This window comes from Filicampus tigris, chromosome 20 (assembly GCF_054856515.1).
Source record: "Filicampus tigris isolate MCC_2025a chromosome 20, RoL_Ftig_1.0, whole genome shotgun sequence".
NCBI classification, from domain to species: domain Eukaryota; kingdom Metazoa; phylum Chordata; class Actinopteri; order Syngnathiformes; family Syngnathidae; genus Filicampus; species Filicampus tigris.
Genome location: NC_141236.1, coordinates 6,293,349 through 6,321,337, shown reverse-complemented (window position 1 = coordinate 6,321,337; position 27,989 = coordinate 6,293,349). Strand labels below are relative to the sequence as shown.

General features: G+C 42.4%; 1 protein-coding gene across 20 annotated transcripts in view; it reads right to left on the bottom strand.

Moving 5' to 3' along the window:
- The window catches only part of ptprk (protein tyrosine phosphatase receptor type K), an 80,094-nt gene extending 52,424 nt beyond the window's left edge, over positions 1-27,670 (bottom strand). For 3 of the 20 annotated variants that reach the window (XR_015083746.1, XM_086018145.1, XM_086018147.1), the window contains exons 1-2: positions 27,084-27,666; positions 21,832-21,855 (exon numbers count right to left, since the gene is read on the bottom strand). Coding sequence is in view for 19 of the 20 variants with exons in the window: in XM_086018145.1 (XP_085874271.1) it covers positions 21,832-21,855; positions 27,084-27,165 (106 nt within the window). In the remaining variant the exon portion in view is untranslated. Of the gene's footprint in view, positions 1-21,831; positions 21,856-27,083 lie in introns of all 20 variants that reach the window. The other 17 variants (XM_086018146.1, XM_086018152.1, XM_086018151.1 and 14 more) reach the window with 13 other exon arrangements.
- Between the last annotated feature and the right edge of the window lie 319 nt (positions 27,671-27,989).

Here is a 27,989-nt window from a genome sequence, read left to right as displayed (position 1 = left end):
GCGTCTTATCATTTGCTCAGTGTCATCTTTGCTTTTTTGTTCTGCACAACTGTCTGGGAGCAGTTGAAATTAACCTGAAATGATACAAGGTGACATCAGAGGCCGACACACACTCCAGCTAACACGCACACACCCTCCTCGCTGTCTCTCCTGTCACGCTTCAGTGGTCCTTGCAGCGGCAATGCCATCAAAGCCAGGACCCACACCCACACCCACACACACACACACACACACCTCGGCTGTTAACCATACACGCCGGCATGCGCAGTCACACAGCCAAATACACATGACTGGCGCTGAAAAACACACATGAACACACTCAGAGCTGTACTTTAATTGGAAATGCTGAAGGCAGAAGAATTTCTCCTTCATCTCACAATGCTGTAATTGAATCTCAGATGTGTGCACTCACAAGTATACGTGCGCGTATTCTGTTGATTCAGGAGTTTCCATTGAAAGTAAAAGAGCAAATGTATGTTTTTCATTTCTTCCCCCCCCCCCCCAATTATCCTCCCTCTCCTCATCCTGCTCCTCTCATGGGGTTAATGCCATTTTTCCAACACAATTCCAAGCAACTTGCAGCACCTGTTATTATTTGCAATAAATTGATGAAAAGCTTGCACGGACAGCTGCTTCATTTATTCCAGCTATGACCTCGTTCACCGCATGTTGCCAATTCAACATTCAAGACAAATCTCGCCCTCATTCTGAGGGTTTGAATGGTCTGACAAAAACACGTGGAATGGTGTTTATTCAAAGAGGCCGCAAAGCTGTGAATCTAGGACGTCGCAAACGCTTCATCTGCGAAGAAAACAACTTACTAATGACCTGCCATTGAAATAATTGACCACAAAGCTTTGAGGAGGAATTTCTTGATGTCATAATGGCCCTTTGTCAGCAACATGCAGCTCACAAATGTAGTTCAATTCTGTATTGAAAAACTGTCTAAAAATAAATTCAAAATGTTTGTATTAAACCTTGTGGAAAGACAGCTTTGATTTATTTTATAAGCAGTACGTCACCATGTTTGAAAGCCGAGTGGCCTACAAAACTGCAAACAAATATTGGAAAGTAAACATTTTGTTAACTATAGAACCTTTTGTCCAGAAGACACAAAACTCTATTAGACAAAAATGATAGGCTAAAGATACTAACAACTCGTTTTCACACTCTTTATGTGTAAAGGACACCTATATGGCTGACAAAAGGCCAATCACAAATATTCAAAGACCAATCATGGCTCAGCTTCAGAAAACACGTGAGCGTGCTTGGCCCTTATCGGAGTAACGGTGATGTCATTTTCAGTCGACAGAAAGTCACAAAATGGCCGCACCCTGAGATGGCTAAAAAGACTTTGGATTCAGTGTGTAAAAAAATGGCGTCAGTAGGTGTGGACAGCTTCCAATATCTTTAATATAGTCACTGCACACTACTAGTGTTGTTCCCTTTTTAGCAATTTCAAACTCTGACTGTTTGACCGACTGACGGAGTAGATAAGGTGCAGGAACCCAGATGGGAGGTTTGTCAATCACAAAAGCCACGATTACTTGGCTGGGAATGTTAGGTCTCCGTCGATTCTTGGTGCAAAGGAGGCCAGAAAGGATTGGGAAACACACCCAGGCTTATCTTTACCACCCATCCCCCTTGGTGCCTTTGCTAGCCGTGACTGAGTCCAGCCTAAAGTCCAGAGGGAGTCAGATTTCACTCCCTTCTCAGGAAAGTTGACACTTAGCCCGGTTGCCCACATGCTGTCTCTAATCAGCGTGGTATACGTGTTGCGACTAGAAGTGCTCACTCAACAGCTCACTATAAAACACGGGAGGGCATTGTGAAATCTGACATGATGGAGTGTTCTGTCAAGCATGACAAGGTAAACATTTGCCACCGCAGCAAAGGGAGAGCAGGTGACGGCATCACTTAAAAAGACCGGCCTATAAAACTCCAGGATCAGAAGCTATGTCAATGTGTGTGATTCCGAATGGGGCGGGGGGGGTAATGATTAAGCCCTTTGGCAGCACTTAGCTGCGCTCTCAGAACTGAGAGCGCAGCTGGTAATTTAGTACCGAAATCCCCAAACGACATGTCTGAACTGGCTACTTCCCTCCTCCCTTTTACCGCACCCTTGACCTCAAAATGCTGACTGACTGACTCAGGACCGACGTTAGCTTTTTCCGTTTCGAGCAGAACGGGAACAGCGCAGGAAGCAGTCTTTTTTTCATGACTTATCTTGCTGACATGCATCTATGCGTTGTAATCGTGACTGTACTTCATCATTGAATGATCATTGTGATTGCTCACACACCAGCGAGAGACCTTGGACCATGATGATGGACACAATGGCACTGCTCAATGCTTGCTGATAAAAAAAAAAAAAAAAAAGAAAAAAACGGCTCTAAAATCTACTTGATCCATCTTCTCTAGACTGTGAAACCAAACCTTGTGCATGCTCACCGATGGATTACCAGGGGAATACGACAATGCTTTAGCCTTTGCAGAAGATTTGAATGGGCCGACCACTGAGCGGACGGGGTGCAGAGAGTCTCTTAAGCCAATTGGGCCAGAGCTGAGGTTTTGGACTGAAAAGCGGTCTGGAGTGGATGAGATAAGCGCAGAACAAACACACATTAAATGCCAACCCACACAGGCAGGAACACACTCAAATTGAAATACGGTGGAAGTCAGGATAACTGGAAGCGGGAAGGGGGAGGGGAAATGATGGGATGCGAGGGTTACGCAGAAGTAAGTTATGAGAAACGTGAGTTGAGGAAGATTCCTACTATCAGGAGAAAAAATATCAGGTTCAATCTGTATCAGGAGTCTCGCAGACTGGGGACACGCGGAATTCACAGGCTGACCCCTCCAATTGACCGGCAAGTCGGTCCAAAAGCGGACCAATTTACTGGGCGAACAGCGGGTGGGATTTAGTCTATCCTGTGGTTGTGCAACAGAAGCATTTCTGTTGTTCAGCTAGCCCAACCAAAAGCGGTTCTATGAACCCACATACAAAGAATAACCTGAAACAGCACGAACGCTAGAAAGCGGGACATTGCTGGAGGAAAAAAAATGGTAAACATTTGAACTAATAAAAAATACAATCTTAAACTTAAAAGAGGAAACTGCACCAAAAATAACAATCGGAAAAATGTTTGTTGGACCTGTGAGACCGATAAAAATGTAATTATATAAACCCAAACATGAAAGATAGTGTCAGATGAGCTCCTTTATCTGTGTTTGTGACACAGTTCTGTCTCACAACAAAAGATAGCTAACGATAGCATTTAGAGTCCTGGTGGAAATGTACTTCTCACTCCTAGCACAGACAAAGAGCATGCAACACAGTGGTGGAAATCTCAGATGCTCAAAAACAAAGAAAACAAATACACGAGGGGCTAACAGATATAAGCAGGCCAGACAAGAACTATCTCACCAGGGATCTGCTGAGTTAAACATACAATAATTTCTGTTACGATGTTAAGCTTGACAGTGCTAGGGTTTAAAAACGGCACACGAAAATCCAATTGAATGTCCCAAGTGGCCAGACCTTGTTTCTCAAAATGGTGTACAGCATAAAACAAGTTTTAAATCCAATGTTAGTTATTGCTGCTTGTACACGGAAGGTGTCTGTTGTTAAGCTGAAAAGCCGTACTTCACAGAACACTACACCCACAATGCGTATGGTCCAAAAGCAATTTACAGTGGGAACCTGTCTTTCGCAATGCCAGCGAAATTAATTTTAAGTAACATTTTAACTGTGATCCCACATAAGTGTAAAATATGTAAACCGCTGTTATTTTTAAAGCTAAAAATGAAAGTACCAGTTGACTTTGATGACAAATTTGCAATAACGAGATTCACCTATGGCATCTTACTTTTCTCAAATTCTTGTCAGGCCAGTATAAAATAAAGTTAACTATTCTAAAACAGCAACACAAACACTATGTTCATGTATATAGATCATTTAATCTTAACACAACCATGTTCTGGCCAGTCCCAGTGTGGCAAAAAAAAAAAAAAAAAAAAAAGCCAATCTAAAGGCTAAACCGCTCATTGGCTTACTGAATGCGGTATCGCACGAAATATGTTGATATTCGACTTCTTTGCAAATTATTGTCTTGTCAGGTTTAGCATGTAGCAAGTTGTTGCAAACAGGCCCCTGCTTGGAAATCCAGGAATGTGAACACGACTGCTTCTGATTCTTCCACCAGGCTCCATCACAAACACATTGTCTGACATACTGGAATGATGCCTGAGGAGAGCACGACATTGTGTAGTGTGCAAGGATATGGGTGCGCTCGATTTCACTTTTACCTGTAAAATGTGGTCAAACACCACTTTGAGAGTATGCCTGATACAGGAGCAAAAGACCCTGAGGGGAAAAAGCGAGAAATGAGATATGCAAAAGCCCTTGACTCCCCCTGCCCTCTAGCTAAAAGGGTGTGCATATAAGCAGAAAATTAGTATTGGGAGTTGTCATCTCGTTACGATAGTTGCAAGTTGCCTGAGGATAGCTGTTGTTACATTTAGCAACGGGACAATACTATACAAGTAAATGCGTGTGTAAGACATTCAGAGGAAATAAAGTGAACGATCATAGTTATTCAGTTGCTGCTCGTGTCATGGTGGGAGTCTGGTGAAGGAGTAAATGGTATTTTTTTTTTTTTTTTTTTTTGGGGGGGATGGCAGACGAAAGAAACTGTAGTGGCAAATGATATGAATTCACCTTTGACACAATTCTGTGTAACTGTATGAATGCGCCAAGCGGTGAGGCGGGCAGGTGTGTGGTGACTACAGAGGAGTGGCTTTGTGTTGGCCCATTGTGAAATTTAAAAGCTCTTAGAATCAGCTCAACCGGTTTCTAACTCAGGTTACAGTGCACTGCCTCAGGCTGACACATACACGCACACCCCAGACAGCATTGTTAAATGTGTCCTCTCGCTTTGTTTCGTTGTCTCAGTCTTTGACCTCAATGGGGACAATAAACAAATATATGGGCTGTTTGGAATCTAAATGGTCAAATAAATGATGAAAAAGTTCCTTGTTTCGATCCCTGCATGCAAACAAACTACCGGGACTTTTTTGTTGTGTATGGAGTAAAGTGTCTTAAAGTCTTTCGAACATGTCACATCTGATGCATGTTTATCTTTGTTTACCATTGGGAACTGGTTGACACTCACTTCCTTCAAATAATGGCTTGGTGCAGACAACGAGAACATTAAGTCCCCGCAACTACCATTTGAGGAAGTACACTTTATAATCGACTTGGGCCTACTAGTGTAGCCAGTACCGATAACAGGTATCGTATTGGGCCAATACCGGCCTTATTTCATTGGGTACTCATGACAGATGCAAATACCGGATTACTTAGCTGTGTATTATTCAGAGTGCTATACTCACCTGTTGCCTACTTTTTTTGGAATTGTACATACTTATATTTTGTAATACTTGGTGTTACAGTTTTACACTGTGGTTAGCTCCAGCTTCAAAAGGATTTATTCAACTCAGTTTGAATCGGCTAGGTAGACCAACCACCGGTGAGACCAGAACCTTCAGATTTAAAAAAAAAAAAAAAAAAAAAAAAAAAAAATAAATCACTCTCAAATGTACTAGTGGTATCGACACTCAGAATCGGTGCGTACTCGTATATTATACCGGTACCGGTATACTATTCAGTGACGGTAAAGAAAATATGGTGATGTGATTCCAGAGCCCATTAGCTGCAAGAAAATTAAACATTTTATCTTTGCTTATTACGCCAGTGCACTTCCATTGACTACACGGTTACTCATGTTTCTAAATCGATTAACACTCTAGAGACTCTTTTATTATCAGCCATTCTAATGAGGGAGATAAGGTCACCGAGTTGTAATGTTCTAAATGTGAGCATTGTAAAACGCCATGGAAACCAAATGCAAAAAAACGCACAAACATGATTAACAAGGATGCTAGTCCCTCAGTTAAACACGTCCACTCATATATTTTTTTCAGTGCTGCGCAGATATGGCCATCACTTGTGTTTTAGCTGACAGCCAAAACGTTCTCCTGTAAGCAGAAAATGTTTCTCGACCTTGGCAGAGAAGCCAGACCATTGATTTGAGGACAGTAATGAATGAATTGCTCTGCGGCGCCACTATATAAATGCTAGCGTAAAGTCGAAGGAAAACATATAATGAACAAGAAAACACTTTTGTCACACAAGGATCCTGCATGGCCTTGAAAACAACTCTCGCTATTTGTGATGTGTGAATGCTTATCAGAGCTAAATGTGTTCATTCTTCATCCGTTACAGAACAAACTGATAATGAATATGTGGCGTTTCATACAAATTTTAAGAGACTGAAAATGTTCCTTTATGAGGGAGCAGCCATAATCTTGATGTGTCTGTTTCATTGGGGAGTGATGATTTTGTGGCCTGTTGCCCCGAGACATCAGACCAAGTGTCCTGGTTCCTTCTCATGCAAGGACTCCGCCAGGGGCCTTTTTACATTTTACCATTAGGGAAGGACAACTAGCGGAGGGCACCGCTGAAGCATGTACTCCCCCTTTTCCAGGTCCCCAAGACCTTGAGACAGACACTGAACACAATCACCAAGGTACACTGTAATGGTGTGACGTTCTTTCAGGTTATTTCCTGTTTAGTTTCATGTAAAACCATCAAAGAAAGGATGACCTGATTTTTTCCTCTCATTTGAAAACTGGGGACAGGAACAAGAAACGCTAGGTAGATGACCATCATGTTTTCTGCCGGCCCTTCTCCAATTATTAACTATACCGTGTAGCGCATGAAGGATGGGCATAATTTATTTATGAGGTCGATTGTGTGGAAATCATTGCTGATTGTGTCTTAAAGTGGAAGTCAACCCAAACATATTTTTTTCCAAGAATATGTTCCCAGCAGGCCCACTAGTTGAAATGTGGCAATCGGGTTAATTTGGCATTTTTGGAATATAAATTAAGCAGCAAAATGCACTCGTTTTTAGCCATCTCTGGGACGGCCATTTTGTCTTCTGTCGACTGAAAATGACATCAAAGCTGCTCACAACGACCAATCACGGCTGACCTGGTTTCTGAATCTGAATCTTGTGTCATTTTCAGTTGTCACTAGACAAAATGGCCACCCCCAGAGATGGCCATTGTGTTTATTCCACAAACGCAATATTTATCAGAATGCCCTGTCTCAACTAGTGGTCTTGCACAGAACATATTCTTAAAAAAAATGTTTGCGTTGACTTTTACTTTAAGATAATTGAGGTGGAAATGGCGATCAGGACTTGGCTGCATATTAGTGGCACTGTTAATTCTTTAGAATGTGTTGCTGCCTAAAGAGAAAAACAGGATGCCTATGTAACATTGAGTGCTGTCATAGCTGTTCTCAATATGACAAGGATTTAGAAACTTGACTTCACACTTGACTTAACCGCTTCCTATTAGGGAGAACATGCTAAAATGAAAAATTTGAACCTGGATCTTTTTACTTCAAGGCGGCTTTATATTCTGATACAGAAAATGCCTAATTGTGGAACCAAATGACAGCCAGTGCTCTCTGTAGCGCCCGTGCTTTTAAACTTTACCACTAGCATGGTTCGAACACACATAAAAACATCATCTTCCTTTGTTCCCTAGACATTCGGACATGTTCACAAGCTCTGGGCCCATTGAGGCACGTCCATGCCGAATTACGTGCCAAGCAATTAACGCTGTTTGTGTTTGTTCCATGAACTGCTGATGGGCCTTGATAATGGAAAACAAGTAAAGACTGGCTGCATTGTCATAATCCCCTCTATTACTAAATCCATCGTTACACCTCTTGATCATTTACCTCGAGCTCCACTTCACAGTCACCACCAACAGTGGTTCTTTTGCATCTTTGCCGCAATCTGTAATCATCGCTTAGAGCAGGGATGGTCAAATGAGTGGACCCTGGAATAATTTGACTCCAACGATAAAAATATTTCCTCGATCGTACCTGATCATTTTTAAGTTATTACAACAAGTTGTTCACCACTAGATGGCAGACAATGCTTAATAACACTTTCTCCATAGGAGAAGAAGAGGGCCTAAAAAAAACCAAAAAAAACATTTGTGGCAGAACCTTCCATCATTCAAATTGCCCATTGCTGGATTACAGCTATCAAGTAGAAGATGCTTGTTCCACTTTGATCGTGGCACAGTTCCAGAACAACACAACAATCTGGTCTCTGTTAGGTTGTTGACCAGGTCATGAAACAGACATTAAAAAAATAACAAAACGGCCATTCTCTCTTCCTCTGAAGTGCTCACCCAGGCAAATGGGGAGCACAGTCTTTTTCTTGCTCATGTTAATGTAAGTAATCCAAATGGACAGAATGCCTTGTTATATGCTGGGAGAGGCAGTTAGAGCGGCACGGACACAGAGAGAGAAAGACAGAGGGAGAGGGATCGCCTGCTTTTAATGTCCACTCCTCTCTTCCTCTTTGGGAAAAAAAATGTCGACAAGGAAACACTGATAATCATTTCTTTAAGCCCCAGAGATGAAGTGTAAATTACTCAAATCAATGCACAGTATTCAAGAAAACAGGTAAACACTATGCAAAAAGTTCTGAATTGGCACTTGAAGTAGAGGCAGCCAGTTTCCACAAGCACATCCCCTCAAATTGAGAGAAAATGGCAGGGGTATTAGAATTTGGAAAAATGTACAACACAAACATGAAGTGCATAAGGGGGCCTGTCTGTGTGCGTTATGGTGCCATGCCCACAGGAGTTTAAGTCTATAGAGCCAAGATTTAAAATGTGCATGTATGTCTGCACATATCCCTGAATACATGTTGAGTGTGTGATGGTATGCCAAGGGCGTAGAAAGAGAGGGGGGGGGGGGGGAACACTCACACAACTTGGAGAGCAAAAAGCAGCTTCCTTGGACTGAATGCGTAGCCGTGGGCAATGTGAGTGTGGATACCAACGCGCATGTGTGTGCGTTGGCCTGAGGCGATGTGACTGCGTGTGAGGAGTGGACTTGGAAATGCGAATAGATGTCCATACACAAACATGCTTGTAGGTGTAGCCCTGTGACAGCACATTTGGCGCAATTTGACCTCAAAGTAAATAGAATCTTGGGTTTATGCTCACCCACTGCCCTCACCTTGAACTTCTACCAACCTTCAACCCAAATTACCAACATAGTAAATTCAGAGCCTTTACAACACAGCGCACTCTTGAGATTACTTAACCAACAATAATGAATAGCTAAGTAATACAGTGTTTGAAGTACTATTTTTCATTTATTTGATTTTTTCACAGTGGTTATCTTTACTGCTGCATGACTACTAATGCTAAACATTAATTGTGTGACACGCAACTACAATCGCTTTTCTTTGTCAACAAATCTGAGACTATTTCACGAGTGTCATGAGTCAGTGTATTGTTATCATCATTTGTATTCATACATTTGGTATAATTGGAGAAGAGATTTGGAACATTCAAAGCTTGTGCAGTAAAACCGTATTGAGGAAACGTGAGCAAGTAAACATCACGAGCCACGGCCACTATATGACGGGCTGAAGTATATGGCATATTCATTGCGGCTCATAATGATCCAACAGAAGCTCGTCTCTCCTGGAGTAAGTTAACTTTGCATTGAGGGTAAGTCAGCGTCTCCACACTATGCACACACCCCGCGTTTCAAGCACACACCGATGTTTGGAATATTAAAAGGGTAACTCTTGTCTGTTACAGCAGAAAGGCTGAATGGTGCACATTCCGCCATGCAGACTAAAGCGGATTTCATTATAGATAAATCTCATTTATCTATTCAATCTCTCTCTCCTATCTGTCTGTCACATTCTATTTCTCCCCTTTTATTCCTGCCAATGTGTGTCGTTTCCCACTTTCAGGCTCCCGCTCTCTTTTTTTTTTTGGGGTATACTTCTCTTAACTCTTTATCCTTCACCCTCCTCCATTTGTGTCGCTCCCTCTATCGCTCGGTGTCATCTGTTGAATGTAATTGGTAAGCATATATATGAAGAGAAGCAATGACACTGGAGGGGAATCGTAGTCAAGAGATGTTAAAGGGGGGGGGGAGTGAAAGGCAGGGAGGGGGGCAAAGAAAAAAAAAAAAATAGGCCCTGTGTTGAAAAACAGAGTCCACCAGGGCAATCACAATGAATTCAACCCTCACTCTCTACATTCATCATTCTTTGCGCTCTTGCCTTCCTTCTGATACAAGCTGGTCTCTGTAATACAATAAAGAACTTGGCTTTGCTCTGCATCGCTGTGTGTGTGTGTGTGAGACTTTTACTCCCAACTCTCAGTCTCATCATTGCAGTTCTCCCACTGAAGTGCGTTTCAATAAATCACGCTGTCGCACACACACACCCTCACACAAACACACGCAGTCTCTGCTTAATAAGCGGTATTCAGAGCTCCTGGGTTTATAGAAGCTGAAACTGCACAAAAACTAGAGTATTTTCTTTTCTTTGCTGGTGGGTCTTTATATTCGCTTTCCCAATCTTTTTTTTTTTTTGCAATGTTGCTATTGTACTTCTATCTAATGTCGTAGCTGGGATGTCCGCAAATATCACGAGACTTCAGCGAAGTAGGCATCTGAAGGATAAACTAGAGTAATGATAACCATAGAACGTGAAATAACATTTACTACGGCATAGAAAGACTGCTGTTGATACCCGTGTCCGACTTGTTTGATGTCTGTTGCCCAGTGCACCAGTAAGTTTATTTTCTTTTTCAAGGACATTCCAAATTGTTGTATTGCTATGCGCAATGTTTGTGCAATAGCTCTTCTCACAGCTTCAAAATGGTTTGCTTTTCTCCTGTCGACAGCTCTCTAGTCTTCAGTTTCCACATGTGAAACCCAAAGCCGGAAATGTAATGTTTGACATGCACAGGTTCTAATACTTTTGCTTACTTCAAATGTGGGTGACTTCAAACAAAAGGTGCTCTGCCCTGAGTTGTTTAACACGTCTAGATGTGAACAACATGAAATAAAAGCTGCACTTCTAACTTTTGATCTGAAGCCAAAATGTCTTAGTTTTATACAACAAAAACAAAGGAATTGAACTTGCAGTTCCAATATTTTTGGAGGGGGTTGTATACACACATGTACACACAGTGGTACCTTGATTTGCAAGTTTGATTCTTTGCGTGACCACGCTAAAAACTCAAAACATCCCAAATCAACTTTCCCCATTGAAATGAATGGGAATGCCGCTTCAGCTCTTCCCCTAACGTTCAGGCCGAGGAAACGTCGCAACAAACTTGGTCCAAACTATGTCACGCCTTTGTGTCATGTCTGCGTGTTCTTTCCTGTATCACATTCATTTCGAGGCTGGCTGTCGCACCGCATGCATGCGAGGAATCTGTCGCTGCTCCAAAAGCATGTCAAACATGGAGAGGACAGACGGAGGGGAGGCAGACAAGTGTGGAAAAAGAGCAAAGAGGGTCGGGGGGGGAGGAGGAGAATGGACACCTGGACGAGTCCCGAGGCTCTGCAGGGAGGTGGAAGGAAGGAGGATGGGTGGAACGGTGAGGGCATTTTCCCAGCTGTAACCTGTGCGTGGGGGTGCGTGCGCGTGTTCCTTATGTCCACTAGTGCTGCAGGAGTTTGTAACAGATGGGAGGGAGTACATACACAAACTCATATAAACAAATGACAGAGTCCAGTCACTGGCGTGATGTAACGATTCAGCAGTTGTGAACTCGGGTTCTGCCACCTCAATGCTGCAACATGAGCAGAGACGTTTTGCGGCGCAAAGAATCAATCAATCACGTTAAACCTTCACTTTTCATTTTAAAGCAAAACAAAAGTTGAAGGGGGGTCACAGGGTCAACGGAATCTCATAACGTTAACTAAAAGTTTAAACAAAAGAGTCAGCTTTAAGTCTCTTATCGGCCGTCTGATTCTTAAATGAGGCCGATGCAGATATTCGTCAACCTGCCAAATATTGGCACCGATAATCGTCCCAGTTGTTAAACCTGCCATTCCTACAATTGACCAATAGATGGATAATGACGGCGAATCCTAAAGCATTGCCTGTGATGGTTTTTCCAAATTCATACACAACGGAGCTCAATGAGCTTTCTGGAAAGGATTGTGATCGATAATCTCCCGCCCCCACTAAAAGAGCTTTGCAAAACTCTTGTTATAAAAAAAAAGATTTTACACTCATTCAAAATGATGAAAGCTATTAACACAGAGAGGCTGGTTGATCTTTGGCGCATTTCCTCTACCGAGCCACTTTTTCGTCCGAGTGCATCCTTCAAAGAGCAATTGTGTCAAATCTGCCCCCATCAACCTGCCACTCGAAACACGCTGCACAGGAGCGCACACACGCCGCACACCAGAGCATTCTGCTTGCCACGTCTGGTAAACAGGCGCTCTGTGTGTGTATTTATGTATGCGTGTGTGTGTGCGTGTAGTGTACAGGGAGCAGGTGAAAGGGTTAATGATGGCCATTAAGATTCATCCCAGAGTTCACCACTGCAAAAGGAAGCACATGTACACATGCACATACACACGGGGGGTCCGTCAGAGAGGAGCATCTGACACTGGCCTGCCATTTAGGCTAACTGAAATCCCCGCATGCATAATTAATGACGAACCGACAGCGCAAAGTCGCCAGGGAGCAAGTATCACATAGACAAGCGTCTCGTTCTGTTTTCTTTTGGCTTGAAATTCCCGTATTCTCTCGCTGTCCACCTGCCGCCTCTCGTCAAGAACGGGATTTGAGATGAAGAGGACAAACACAGTGAAGCCATGAAATTGGAGGGCAACCGTTACTTTGTTAGGTAGAGTGGTTTCTTAGTTAATTTCCTCCTGGCCCAGGTGGTGACTGACAAGCCAATGAGGTCAGACTGAGTTAAATAAATTTTACACGCAAAACATCCACCTCATAATCTTCTGCATCTGAATGGAAACATGAGATGAGATGAATACAATATGAATAGTAACATCATAAAAACACACACGATACTTGTGAGGATTCCATAGAACAATTAGGCCTCTTGAATTTGTATAACTCAATTCATAGACTCAAGTCCCCCAAATACCAAAGAAAGAGACAAGGATAAGTAGAAATCTCAAATAAATAACCTCACATTCCAGAAACGCAAAAGTATGCATCCCAGACAAAGCCACTTAACCCATTAAGCCCGGGAGCGCATAACCACGTTTCTACCACTAGAGCCGGGAGCGCTGTTGCGTCTTTCTACCTTTCAAACCGGGGGAGCGGATACGTCACCGTCCTTTTTTTAATCCAATTCTCCGTCTCTTAGCTAACTTAATGCAAGAGAATATACACGTGACGGTGTCGCGAGACCGCGAGGCAGTGACATATAGACGACGTGCACGACCAGTCGAACGTGATATGATATGGTTTGTAGACAATGACGATAGTGATGTCTTTGTAACAGAATAGAGGATGGTAATTACCACTCGATTTTTTTTTTTAATTAAAATAGTGCTTCTCTTGCACTGACACGTTATTTTTACATCTTTGATTGAAACAGTAAATAATAATAAATTCTGCCTGTGTGAAAGCCACATGTCTAAGCTCTTTAATTCTTTTGGAATTATGTTTCTGTCTGCTACACGGGCTGAGATATTAATCATTTTGTAAGTGTTGAATTTCTGGGAGAACTTCAGGTTTTCAAGGATAATTCCAAAGGCGACCGACGGTTTTGGGGAGCTGTTGAGAAAGGCGCTTTAGGCCTTAACTGGTTAATCTGACTCTTCTCAACATCATATGAATGTGATCAAAATGTTGTTTTTGAACGCATTTAACTCATTCACTGCCAAAAACGTTTTTGTATGTCTTTTCACAGTCCAGCCATTCACTCCCAGGAATTTATTTATATATTGTTTTATACTTTTTTCAAACGTTTGGGTAAACGAGAGTCTGAAAATGTCTGGCAGTTATTTAAACACAAACCGAGTAACCAGTAGAATGGAAATATGTGGCTAAAATAATTTTTCAAAAAGAGACTGTTTATGTCCATCTCCTTGACACTCCCGGAAGTCTATAAAGCAGCAAATGCATGCTGTTCCGCTGACTAAACATTACACAATATTCTAATAATGCCTTGGGTTTGGCTCTTCTCCAACTAGTGAGCATCGACTTCCCTCCATGCCGCATCGGGCAGTGATTTCCATGTTCACTGAAACTGTGAGCGTATCATGAAGAGAAAGATAGGTTACCTATGTGAGACAAACAGATTTAAATTGCTGCATCATACTCAACCCAAACCAAGACGCGGCTGTCTGTTTTCCGTTACACAAAGTATGACAAAGTGCAGGCAATTGCCGCACTGTTTTACGGCTCACATATTACCTCAAAAGGCGAACAAAAGTTCTACACTGACTCTGCTCCCCAATTTTGTATCCACTTTGGTTAGTTTCAGAAATCTTGGAACCAAAACATGCTTCAAATTGTCGACAATTTCTTGATGAGACGAACAAATTGTCACTCATTTCCTGCCATTCCAAGAGAAACTGCCCAAGACGACCATTACACGTGAAGTTAAGTATTGGCGTTGAGAGTACTTAAGTAGTCATTTTACCCTCCACTTCATCTCATTGGGCCTTCCAAAAGCAAAAGAATGTGAAAGAGAAACAGACCCCTGAAACACAAACAAAGTGACCTCACAGGAGAAACCTGACAACTCTTGGTGGAGGTTTCCAGTCAGTTAACAGAGTAAGCAAACACACCTATGAGACTGAAGGTCAAAGTCCATTTCTGTGTACTCCGTGTGAAAGTAGACTAATGATCTGAGATTAGAGTTGTCGTGCATACCCGAACTAGGGCCCGGTCTGTTTCGCACATGTGCGAATAAGTATTGCGTCAAGAAGTAGGACGGGGGGGAAAGTGCCTGAGCCCTATCAATCATGCAAACTTTCCCTCCCCGCGTCAGCGCGACGTAGTTATCAGCAGATATGAAGCAGCTCAGGAATGAAAGAGTGCAGCTGCAAGTTTTGTGTCGCTTTGCTCTGTTCTCGCATGGTTCCTTATCACGCTTGAAACAGCGATTGCTTCCTCTCCCGCACACCGCTCTTCTGAATCATATACTCCCATTTCACCTCATATTTCAGAAAGGACTGCAAGCGCCAATGTGTGTCACTCGTTTCGCAGCCAGCAGAGAGCACTTGATTGTCTGATCCATTTGAGAATGTACCTGAGTATTATGCACTAAGCATCAACGGTTTGCAGTTCACAACATGTTTGGGAAGTTCTTTCCATTCCAGTACAAGAAAAAATACTTGAAAATATGCTCAGCGGTTTTGTGGGAGCCATGTAGACTCTTGTACACGATATCAGCGTTGTTGGGACTGTTGGGACCATGTCAGATGGCGACAAGCTAACACATGGCCATGGTCATGGCCACGTACTCCGCACAAAACAGTGTGCACAGACAAGGACACCCACAAGAGAAGCGTATGGCGAATGCAATGTCATACTTGACCATGGTAAAGTACAAGTGGTTAGTTTGGGGCCAGTGCAAGGGGAAAGTGTGGCTAACCTAAACCACATGCGGCTCCCACTGTTTAGCAATCCATGTGTGCCTTTGAAGTGCGTGTGTGTGTCGAAGAGATAGGGTGCAAACAGAGGAAGCTCTTGCCACGTTCCACTGAAAGCGCTAAACAGCCACATCAGGGGTCTAAACCCAAGTAACAAACATTTCCTTCGTCAAGTTTTTAAAAAAAAATAATTTACGCTTTGGGTTTTATGCTCAATTTTGATTCTAGTGTGATCCTAACTACCCAGCCCATGCGTAAAATGCCCCTCAATTCACTATTGTTGCCATCGTACCTTAGCCAGAAATTACTTTCCTCAGGCTGCTGATTATAGGCAATTACACGGGTTTATAGTAGCACGTGATGTTTTGGCATGTACTGGACAGGCCAACAAAATTTGAACACCATGTGGGAACACAGGCCAAGACAATCGCTACGATAACAAAAATGCAATTTAAAACCGCTTTCAAATTGGAGCCGGTTTTATAATAACGCAGCCGTCTGCAAAGCAAAGGACATTTTTTAAATGCAGGAGAATAGTTCACCTGGAGAAGAATTTCAAAAAGCTCTGTTGATAAAATCACAAATTGACAGTACACCCGAGGCACACCCGTGCTTTTACCTTTTTGACCTTTAGCAGATAAACAATAAAGTGTCTAGTTGGACCTCATACGTCGCCGTCAAGCCGGAAATATCGTAATTTATTGCATGCTTGGACCGAAAATCGTCACAAAGACATAACAACTGAAACAATAAAACTACATGAATGTACTTTTTTTCCTCACTCTCTCTTTAACTCATCCCAGACATGTCAATAATCGGAAAACGCCGAAACCGGACATGGAAAGCAATTTTATTTTGGAATTATTCCACGTATGTCCAGCCTGACGGTGAAGGTTTGAGGTCTGCAGAGATGTGAGGAGGAGGAGGGGCCTGAGAGGTGAGGTCTGCCTCTTGGTATAAACAGTCGTTCTGTAGCCAAGATGCCCGATGGAGAGAAAGAACTCTCGCTGGGTAGGCACGTTCACCAAGTTGCTATTGAAGTGTTTATTTAGTCTTGAGTGAGTCCATTCATACCACGAACCACTTATTTGTTTTGATTCAAAAACACACATACCGACTACTACAGTACCGTTTCAAAGGTGGAGTTAACTTCAAGTGCAGCGGTGGCAGTAATCCTACAAGACTAAATAATTCCAAGTTAAGGTCGTCGTGTTTGTGTGTGTCTCGATGTTTGTGAGGCTAAACGCAAGCGACGTCGTATGTCGTGGTGAGGCTTGGCTGTATCTGCTAACTGTTACTCCAACAAGACAGCTCCCTTCGCATGCAAACACACACACACATTCTTCTGCATCGACACTTTATTTACCTTTGGCCCAAGAGAGACATCGTGACTGTTAACCGAGTCACTTAATACAATAAGACAGTGAATAAAGACAAACAAAGTGAGTTTGTCAGAGGAGAAACGAACCAGGGAGAAAGACCAACCAAAGCATTCCAGGGGAAGGTTAAGAAACGACAACAAAGATAAAAAAAAAAAAAAAAAAAGGCAATACTGAGAGACCTTGGCAAAGATTTGAGTGAGGAGAAAATGAAAAGGAGGGAATGCCCTGATCGTGTTTTCAGTTAAGAGCGTGACAGACAAAAAAAACAAAAAAAAAAAAAATCACACAACAGCTATACTTCATGTACAACAAACTAGTTCTCTTATAGGGGGCAAATTAATATTTGTTTTTTCCAAAACAAAGCGGATATATTTAGTTTCCCCTGCTGCCAAAAGTTATGATATGCTTGCTTATTTATTTCCAGGAGGATTACTGGGATTTCTGAATCTCCATGTCGCTCCCCTGCTAATATGACCTACTTTACCATTTACCATTTCCATCTTTAAAATAATCTGCACACTTTATCCCTGCAATGCAACACCATTCCATCTGGATTTGGCCGCACAAAGTCCCACCCCGGCTCTTGTTGGGAGGGGGAACACGAAAACCGGAGAGGAGGCGGCAATGGAGGTGAGGATGAAAAGAACAAGAAGGGTGGGGGTGGGGCAAAGTAATTCAGTAAAGAATACACACAAAAAAACTGGGGGAGGGTCGGTTGTGTTTATGTTAGTGAGCAATAAATTCCAAGTGGAGTAGAACGCCTGGGAGTTGAATGTGGATAAGAGAGGTGAGAAGAGTCCAGCAGACACAGTGGAGTCAGCTTAGTTGAAATATCACAGTAGTGCGATTTCTTCTATTAGGGTGTAACCGGTGTCGATATCAACAGAAAAGACAACTCTCATGAAAAACCTCAAGGCTGCGTCCAATATAAAACTTCAATGTTGGGTTTGTGGCGTTGCCGACAGTTAAAAATTTGACCGCGTTGCCTTTATCAAAGTTTGTGGTAAGAACATACTGCAGTATGCAAATAACTATACCGGTTTGTTATTGGACAAGCACAACTTGACCCCATTTTTTCCCACAAGCATCCTGAGTAATAACATGGAAGATATGTGGTTCTAGTACAGCGCCTTGAACGTAAAACCCTGCACAAAGCTATTGTTTAGCTTGCTGAATGGCGACAAATAAATTTAAGTTTGTCACTCCGCAGGCAGTCTTTTAAGGAAAGCCAACTCAAACATATTTTTGTCCAGAATATGTTCTATATAGGTCCACTAGATGAGACAAGGCATTCTGATTAATATTGCATTTGTGGAATATGAGCTAAGCCGCATAATGGACCCGCGTTTAGCCATCTCTGGGGACGGCCATTTTGTCACTTCTGTCGACTAAAAATGCCATCACAGTTGCTCCGGGGTCAGGTCACGACCAATCACGGCTTATCTGTTTTCTGAAGCTGAGCCATGATTGGTCGTTACCTCAGCATCTGTGATGTCATTTTCAGAAGTGACAAAATGGCCATCCCCTGAGATGGCTAAAAACGGGTGGATTGACTCTTATTCCACAAACGCAACATTGATCAGAATGCCTTGTTTCAACTAGCGGGCCTGCATAGAACATATTCTTGAAAAGAAATGTTTGGTTGACTTCCCCTTTAACATTACATATGTATAAAATACTCGTGCTATTGGGTAGCTGTGCAAAACTATGAACTTAATCAAAACACATCAAGAGTGCAGTATGTCCTTACTGCAGTCTTTAACAATTGAGTTGCATTAATAGGTTGTTTAACGGTCCAATGTGTGGTTAAGATGGCTTTCTTACGTAAATAAGAGGGTCGGACTGTATGAGGAAGTAGCTATGGTGATGGTCACTCGCTTGTTTGCGGACCTTTTCGAAGCCGAGGCAGAGGACGAGCAGAGACCGGCGATTGGCAGATGTTGTTGCACAGTGCCAGCCTGTTACGAGTGATGGACCGCAGGTTTGTGCGTAGGATCACCGTCAAGTCTGGCCATGTGTCTGCAGTCAACTCGCCATCCGCTGACAGTTGGGACACATGCCGACTGGCGGGGACAGTGGTAGGAAAGGCAGAAAGACAGATGGCGGCCAAACAGATGAATGCATAACATCAGTGGAGGAAATGATACAGACAGGTGACATAGTAAGGATGAAACATGAATCGTGTTGGTGGAACGATACATCGATTGGCGCTGGACTTGTTTACATCCATGCTGGCCACACATCCACAATGTCATTTTTAATCAAGCTATGGATCAATTGAATTGGTATAATTAACTAAATAAATTTACACCCAACATTAGCAATACCCTTTTATTTTTCATGAAAATTTTTAAATGAACGTTTTTTTTTTACCCGTGCACTTTTTTTTTTATGACAAAATTGGATATACGGGTTTTCCACAGGACAACGGCGATATACCGTATTCATATAAGGTACAAATAAGTAGATTGGTAGCCTTGCTTCTAGCATGAGCATTCCTAGTAATCAAACTGCAAAATTGTTGCCTTCATCTCAATTTATTATGATAGTAACAGCTTGAAGCAAATGTCGCAGACATCTAGTCAAGCTGTGTAAATTGTTCAATGGTCGTCGTGGACAATTTCTCCATTCAGCGACATGTGGAGCAAACCCTTCTCACATTCAAAACACTTTAAAAGCCCAGCTTTACACACAGATGGTTTTCGTTTCAGATGGTTAAGTCAACTCGTCACCCATTTGTAGCTCTACAATGTCTGCTCGACAATTGAAATCTTTGCCCCTGCTGACAGAGAGGCCCAACACTGCGCCAACACGACGATAGAGAGTTGGGTATGATAATCTTAATGGAGCGGTCATCCGTCTGTAAGCCCCCCCTGATTCACACAGAGAGGGTGGGTTTAAATATCTCGAAAGCTTTGCAGCTATCTCAAAACCAAATCAGCTTAAAGGGGAGACTTACTGGACATGAATGTAAAGACAGTCGAAATGGGTCCCAAAGAAAAACATCCCCTGGGATTTTCTCATGACTGTTCTCAGGAATGAGACCGGCAATGGTGTACTGCACGCTTATGGCTACTTTGGTGTGTATGCGTGTGCGATGCTGCTTTCATGACAGATGTCCTCCTAACTGGACTAATGGAAACCACTTCAGCACATAGAGGGACGCGCAAAAGAGCCCTTTGGCGGCCACCTGAAGCCTGTTATAAAGAGGCTCGGTGCCGTCGTCGCATTTTTTACATAGACGGCAGTCACATTTATTCAGCGTCCACAAAACAGAAGAGTCTTAGAAAGTAAAATAAAATGGACTTTTCATGGGTGATTTATCGCCCACTTGAACAAATGCGGTTACTTGCCACTTTAAAGTCAGTTTCTTATCTTGGCTTGTCTAATTCATCTCTTTTGCGCTGGTAAAAATAAACATTAAAAAGGCACATGCCCTAAAACAACACTCTCTTTGGAGAAATTCCTATTGACATGCTATTTATAGACGCTCTTCAAGCAATGTACCTTTATAGAATGATAGTCGGTGGCCCAGTCACTGCTTACTTCAAATCTTAAATTGGTTTCACTCAAACCAAGTGTGTCATCAGATTTTCCAAACCCCGGTTTGGCTTGACCTCAGAATCACACATTGGCCAAACATGCAGGACATCGCCACAGTCGGTTAACTGTGACAACAGTAACTTCATTGATGCTCAACTTTTTAAGATTCCATTCCCTCAGGCATGTTTCAATATTCCAAATATTGTTGTGTATTAGCTAAAATTAGGAGAAAGAAAGGCTCTTTCACAATGTTAATCACCGGCAAACATCGCATGCTTACAGGAACAAAATGGTGCTTAGGAGGGACAAAAATAATATCTTGCCAAAGGAAATAAGTTTCAAACTCTATTGCTGCATCTACCGACAAGAAATCAAGCCCACTTTCAGATTTTCTTTTTTCTTTTTGACAAACCTTATCGTTGTACAGTAAAGAGTGTTGACCTTCATGGTAGGTAAGTTGTGAAGAGCTGAGCGAGTGGTTAAAGTGGTCACAAATCCATTGTTTCAGGGACAGAGTTGAGTTGAAATGGGAGTGAGATTAGTTGGAACACATGTAAGGGCTGCCAAAGAGCCTATCCTGCTTAATGTGAACTGACAGTATTCCTGCACCGCTGCACTTCCATTAGGTCTCTGTTATTTTTGCATTAAATCATGTGTTTTACAGAGAACCACACAATCCGCAGACATGCAGCACAAAACCAACACGCAAACAGTTTGAAGTATTTTAAAGTGACTCAACACAAAATGAAATGTTCATGTTCTTTTAAAGTATAACAGCAAAGCCTTGTGGGAAAATACAGCAAGATTCTAAACCACCCCGAGGCGTCTGTGGTTTCTGCTACTAAGCTGCCACTTTCACGACGAAAACCCAAAAGACGTAAAGTCGCATTAGATTCTGTATTGGTCAGTGCTGGCGCCCAGGGGGAGGGGCACTGAACTCATTGAACAGGAAGCAGCCTCGGCTAAACAAACAGCACCTGGACACTTTAAAAATGTCACCAGCTGCCTCACTACTCAGAGTGACACATGAAGGAACGCCGGTATACCCAAAAATGGCAAACAGATTGACCAACAGCTGTCCCGATAAGACCAACAAAGCACCTGCAAAATGTTTTGGATCAAAATATTTTAACAACCAGTAAACCCTTCACCAAGGCCCAAGTTCCAACATTGTGAGTTAACAAAACAATAAGGACGTGAGCTTGTTTGCAACATTTAAATGGAATAAAACACTTTTAAGATGAATGTGACGGTTAGTATGGAACATCACATCTTGAAGATGGATGATTAAGAAACAACACCATTGAAACAACATGTAAAAGAATCCTAGCATAAAAGGCGGAGAAGGGAGGTTAACTAGTGATGGTGACATGGAGCTCAGCAATTAGCTGGCTAACTGAAACTCACCCTTTTCAGAGCGTCCCATGTGTGCTGGGTCCGAGAAAGCAACAGAGAACACAATAAGACAGAATTAGATACATAGCATGCACATAATATACTCCATTCAGTATATTAGGAAGAGCAACATTAGCTGCTAGGGGTGTAACGATTCACTCAAGCCCCGATTCGATTTGATTTTGGATTTTTAGTTGCCGATTTCGATTCGATTCTTTAAATTTTTTTACCAAAATGACTCATGTTATCACCAAAAGGTGTTTTATTTTAAGATCTGCATTTTGTCCGTGTTACAAACAGTAACTTTGTCACTTTACAAAAACAAATCTTGAAAATGAACAAATAAATTTAACTGTTTAAACGACATTTTTGTCTTATCAGTGTTTTGCTCGTGCCAAAACTAAACATGGAAATAAATAAATGTACAATCAATTTGATTGCTATCATTAAGTCCTTTTGTGATCAAAATTTCCATTGAAATTATATATATTTTTTACATCTATGTATATTTTAATCAGTTTAAATCAATTTTATTATCGATTTTTGATTAATCGTTACATCCCTATTCGCCGCAACCCAGTGCAAGTTATATCGGATCAAAAAGAGACGAAACCTGAAATTTGAAAAAAACATTCTCACACCGGGCTCATAATAGGCTGAAAATATGTTGCGGAAGCGAAAAGAGCCTTGCACATGTTCCCCAACACATGGCTTGCCCCCCCCCACAAACACCTTTAACCTTTGCTCCCTTACACTTGTGCTTACCCTGTAAATTTTCTTCCCAAATCCGCCATCACCTGCTGCACATCAGCCATGTCTCCATCACGACTTAATTACCAGTACGTTTGCTTTCGACTGATGAGCGCACTTTACTTTTCGTGCAAATTCTTGCGAGAATAAGGCCCACTAGCCGTGTTTGGCGAGCATGTGCAAACTGCAGTATAATTAATCAGCTGAGTGTTGATTACTTAATCTGTCATTACTCAGCCATGTGTGGAAGTGTAGCAGTGTGTTTTGAACATGTGTACGTGTGGCGCAGTGGTGAGTTTTATGCCTCTGTGTACAGACAGCTGTGACCCGAGCCCAACAGGGCACCACAGAGATGGATGACACTAGGCCAACACCATCATTCATCAGGGAGATGATCTTTCCTGGATTCGGGATCTGTTGCAAACAATCTCTCCCCTCCATTTCCTTCGGCACCCTCACTGTTGACTTTCTGACTAATGCCTGGCACCCTTCATGCAACACTGGACTGATCATCGTGGGAAGAAGTTATCGTCAAGAGTTGTGCACATTTTTAATTTATGCGTTAGGGCTCTGAGTAAACGGTTAGCAATGCGGGGTTGGGTTTTGAACACTTATTCAGTAAAACTGAAATGAGACATCTTTCATAAAAATTCATTTTTACACCAAATTTTTTTTTTTCTTCCAAACTTGCACAACTTTTTTCACCCCCGCCCCCCACTTGAAGATCAAGCTGACGGTTATCACACACACACTTTGGAAAACCTGAATAAGACCCCGTGTAAGTGACTGGAAGGTCACACTATTTGCGGCTGGTACGTCTTTCAGTGCAAAAGCCCGCTATTCATCCAAGCACACAAGTCTAATGAGGGATTAGCTAATGAATTCTCTGAGCAGATTAATTACATTTTCCACACGCGCGTGTGGGTGCCTGCAGACCTCATCCCCCAAACCACTGAAGAAATGAGCCAGTACTTTCAAGAAGTTTTTTTTTTTTTTAATCTGCAACCAAATTGAAATCCATAGAAAGAGATGTGCTTTGAGCAGAGAGGCGTTTGATTTGAAGAGAAGGCGACATTAAGGAAGATCGGCATGGCGACGGACTGAGGCAATACTTTTTAACGGGGAAAATAAATAAAAACCCTCTTTGAGTTGGCCACAGTAAAATGAGGAAGGATTTTCATGGGAATCCAAATGAGAAGCAAGCATTTCATGTGCTTCTCTTTGTATCACTTTACTACAGAAGGCTTAAGAAGAAAAACACACTGCCTCTCTATAAGTGACAGCACACACACACAAAGCAGAAATGACAGAAAAACACACAGATGCACCCCTCCCGCCGTTTTCACAGAGTCTTGAGTGGCCGAGATGCCCACGGCCAAAACCCAATGGTTGCATGTTTTCCCCCCTCCTCCTCCTCCTCACTTCCTCATTTTTGCTGAGAAAAAAAAAAAAACATTTCTATGTCATCTTCCAAACGGCGCCGTAAAGACATTATAATTAAACCAACTTTGTACTTGGGCTCCGAATGCAAAAACATGATTTCCAATTATAATTCAACCAGCTGTTGTGATTCGCCCAGGGACGCTAATGGAGCACAATGATTGCACTTCATTAAGATTAAAGACGCCGTCAACGCGGGTCAGTGCATTTCGAGAAGTTGTCACATTGACACGCAGTCACTTATTGACATTGTAAAGGCAGCGCAGCAGACACGCCGGGCCACATTTATTACTCGGAGCGTGGAGGTGATAAGCCCAAACGAGGTTGCCGCGGAGCAGCGATGATAAGCGCAGACGCCAGAGAGCACCCCGTTCACATTAAACACCGTCATTTAATACGGCATCATTTCATCGGGACATTAAAAAAAAAAAAAAAAAAAAAAATGGCTCAAGTAGAGGATGGCGCAAGCAGCTAAATGAGAGTGATTTAGAGAAAGGACATCAACAATCCCAAAGTAATGTGGCAGTTTTAATTCCTTGTCAACTGATGTGCAATTTGTCCTTGCGTGCATTTGAAGGAGACGCATGACATCTCTGCTGTCGTTGCCCGCTTCAACCAATCGCAGCGTCGCCTTTCAGAGGAATGATCACACATTTTAAGTGACGCAAGACAGAGGCGCTGACTGTTCGCCTGTCTTCTTTTTTTTTGGACGCAACCAAAACCCCTAAAAAGTGGTCCAATTTGGAGGTCAGTTTCTGGAGAAAATATGTCGCACAACTCGAACCGACCATCATCGTGGATAATGTTAGCAAATGTTTATAGGGAGCATGTAAAGCAGTTCTAAATGAGTTCATGCAAATGTATTGCACTTTAAAGTTAAATACAACTGAACTGTTTACTAAACAAATGTACTGGATTTAGTCACAAGGTTAAGATTTAATTCAGTAATTCTTTCACATACCACCCCCGTACCACTCGTGGTACGCATACTACACTGCGAATCGGATCAAAACGATTATTATTGAAGAAGGGTATACACTTATATACTACACAAAAGCTAATGACAGCAATATCTAATACTTGACCCGGTGACAGCATAGTGCTACAAACACCATGTTCCAGATCCACCTTCAAAAAGTCAGCCGTTTTTATTTTACTCTTATCGACTTTTCAAAAAGTTACAAGTGCAAACGTTTTCCTTAAAAAAAATGCCTTTGGAGTTGTTAAGACGTTTATATCATATGACCATTTGACCCTTGACCCAATTCACTTTTACAATAGTAAATTAGTTTTGAAATCAGAACTTGGAAGTCAACCAGCCAAACAGAACGTAGTGCTCGATTTTGGAGTTTCCACTGTATTTTGGGTTTAGAAACAACCATGTTTCTCCTCGCAGCCTCTTTTCCACATTAACGATGACCCACCTCTAGGCTATGTAAAGCAGCATTTCGTATTTACTTGCAAATTAACTGTGCTCGCATTCCCGGGGAGGCCTCAAAGAAATTCCACACATTTGTTGCCCTGCAGACCAAATAGCCCTCGGGGAGGGGAACCAGGGGAGTAGTTAGGGGATGGAAGGGAGGGCTAGAGGAAGGAGGGGCCGGGCAATAAAGCTCACCCAAGAAGTGGTAATTAATGAGTAATTTTTATGCAAATCATCAACGAGCCTGGGCTTGCTGGAGCAGACCTTTTCCTCCCCCTCCTACAGTTTCTGGTAATGCCCGGCACATAAATGAAGCGTGGTGTGCGCGAGTCACCTTTAATAAAGCTTTAGTGAAGTCAGATTGGAGGTCAGCTCTCACAAATACAGTACATGTCACACACACACACACACACACACACACATTGAAGGTAAATCCGATCTCCATGTCACAGATTTGCCTTTTTTTTGCAAGCAATAGTATCACAATATAGACTGTGTGGTAATCATTTTGAAATAAAGGGCAGTTACTGTACAATATAGCACACGATGTTAGTTAAAACTTGCACATAAAAGCAAGCACGCAAAATGTCAGTGAGCGAAGACAAAGCTGACACGGCCTCTGTTCGATTTCATAAGGAGTAAAAAAAAAAAAAAAAAAAAGTTTCTTCTACAAAAAAACGGATTTGATTTCGGTAAGAAATGTAAAATGTTTGCATCCATCATTTGAAAAAATAATTTAAGTAAGCAGACTTAAGTAGCATGCATAAAAATACATAAAACGTTCATTTGTCATCATAATACTTAAAGACGAATCGACTTGTTTCTCACGTTTACAGTAGTTTCATACCAGCCCAATACGCATAAGCATAGGATAGACTTACACGTCGCGAAAAGTAGTCATAAATTGATTTAATTGGTGATATATGCGCACATGGACTTTAAAGGTGAATGCACCCGACAGCAGTTCAGTTCAAGTAACGTGCGAATTCTGGATTGCAATAAAATGTCTGCAACTGCACAGATTGCTTAACATTCACCATTTTACGTTTTAATAGATGAAAACTGACCCCATCGCTCAATCCCCGCCAGTCGCAACATGAACAGCATACGACTGTACTTTCGCGATACTGACAGCGAATAAATAGCACACGTCATGGGTCACAACCGCCCAGAACTTTCATCCGTTTCTTTTCGCCTTTATGACGAGCCTCGTCTCGACTAAGCCTTAAAATGTCAAAGACGCAGATTACAAAGTGCTTTTGACCAGAAAACTTTTTTGCTATCAGTCAAAGAGAGAACATGAACTGACGTGCGCTGTTCTCGCAGCTTAACCAACTGCCCCGAATTCAAACCCCAACGTCGTATCACCGTCCGTTTAACGTTCTCCCGAGCAAATCTAACGTTTTTCCACGCCGACAGCGGCCGTTTATACGAAATAAGATGTTAAAGTTGACACGTCTTGGCATGTGGGTGCGTTTGTAAACATTTCGAACAAGCGCGGAGGTTGTTGCCAACTTTTATTCTGCGCCTAAAAAAACACACCTGGCAGGAATTCGCTTCAATTAACAACCTCCTGTGCCGCTATATGAACAAACGAACCATTTAGCATGTCTACAGACAAAAACACTTTCATGGTTTTCTCCTGCCTTACCTGCTTGTATCTGCCCAGAGATGCCCGCAACAGCCGAGAAGAGGAGCAGGAGTCCCAGCAAAGGAGAGAAAAGTGTATCCATGTTTCAAATCGGCGTCCGGGTGAGTGTCTAAAACAGTTTCCCCTCACAAAGTTTTGCTTCTTCCGCGACTTTCTCCGTCTTCGAGTGTCTCTGTCAACGCTAATGAGGAGTATTTGTGTTTATTATTCCTGCGTCCGCTGCCGAGTCGAGCGCTCCATTCTTTCCTTTCGCTTTTCGGCTTCCCAACACGCTCACTCGCCAGGACGCCACACTTTGAGTGAGGCTGCGCGTGCGCGACGGAGAGGAGATGAGCGAGCCGCGGCGTGCACGCGCGCGCGGTGGCGTGACGTCACGTAGCCAGAAAACGCTCGAAAACAAACGCCTAAAAAAGTGGGAAATCATCGGCGTGACGTCAGAAATCGGTCACTCAAAGAACTAACGTGCTAAAAAAGCACTTTTTGGAGTTGAAAACTGACAAATTCTCATTGTTATATCACAAAGCCAGAAAGCCGTTTATCAAACAACACACACGTAAGAGTGTGCACATCATCGGGGTTTGTGGAGTTGAAATCGGACATGAAGCGCAACTTGACGTCACAAAGACAAAAAGTGATTAAAAAGAACACCAGTTGAAAACCAGGGACAAATTCTCAGTGTTTCATCACAAAGCCAGAAAATCTGTGATCAAACAACACAAACACATAAGAGGCGTAGGTTGCTCAAAAACAAAGAAAAGAAAAAAAACGGTGGATTTGAAAACAGGCAATGCGTGACGTCAGAGTCTGGTAGCAGGTCATCAGACAACAAACACGCTTTGGGAGTGGAGAATTATCGAGCGGCATCAAAGCCAAGCGGTTGGTTAACAAACAAACAAACAAACAAAT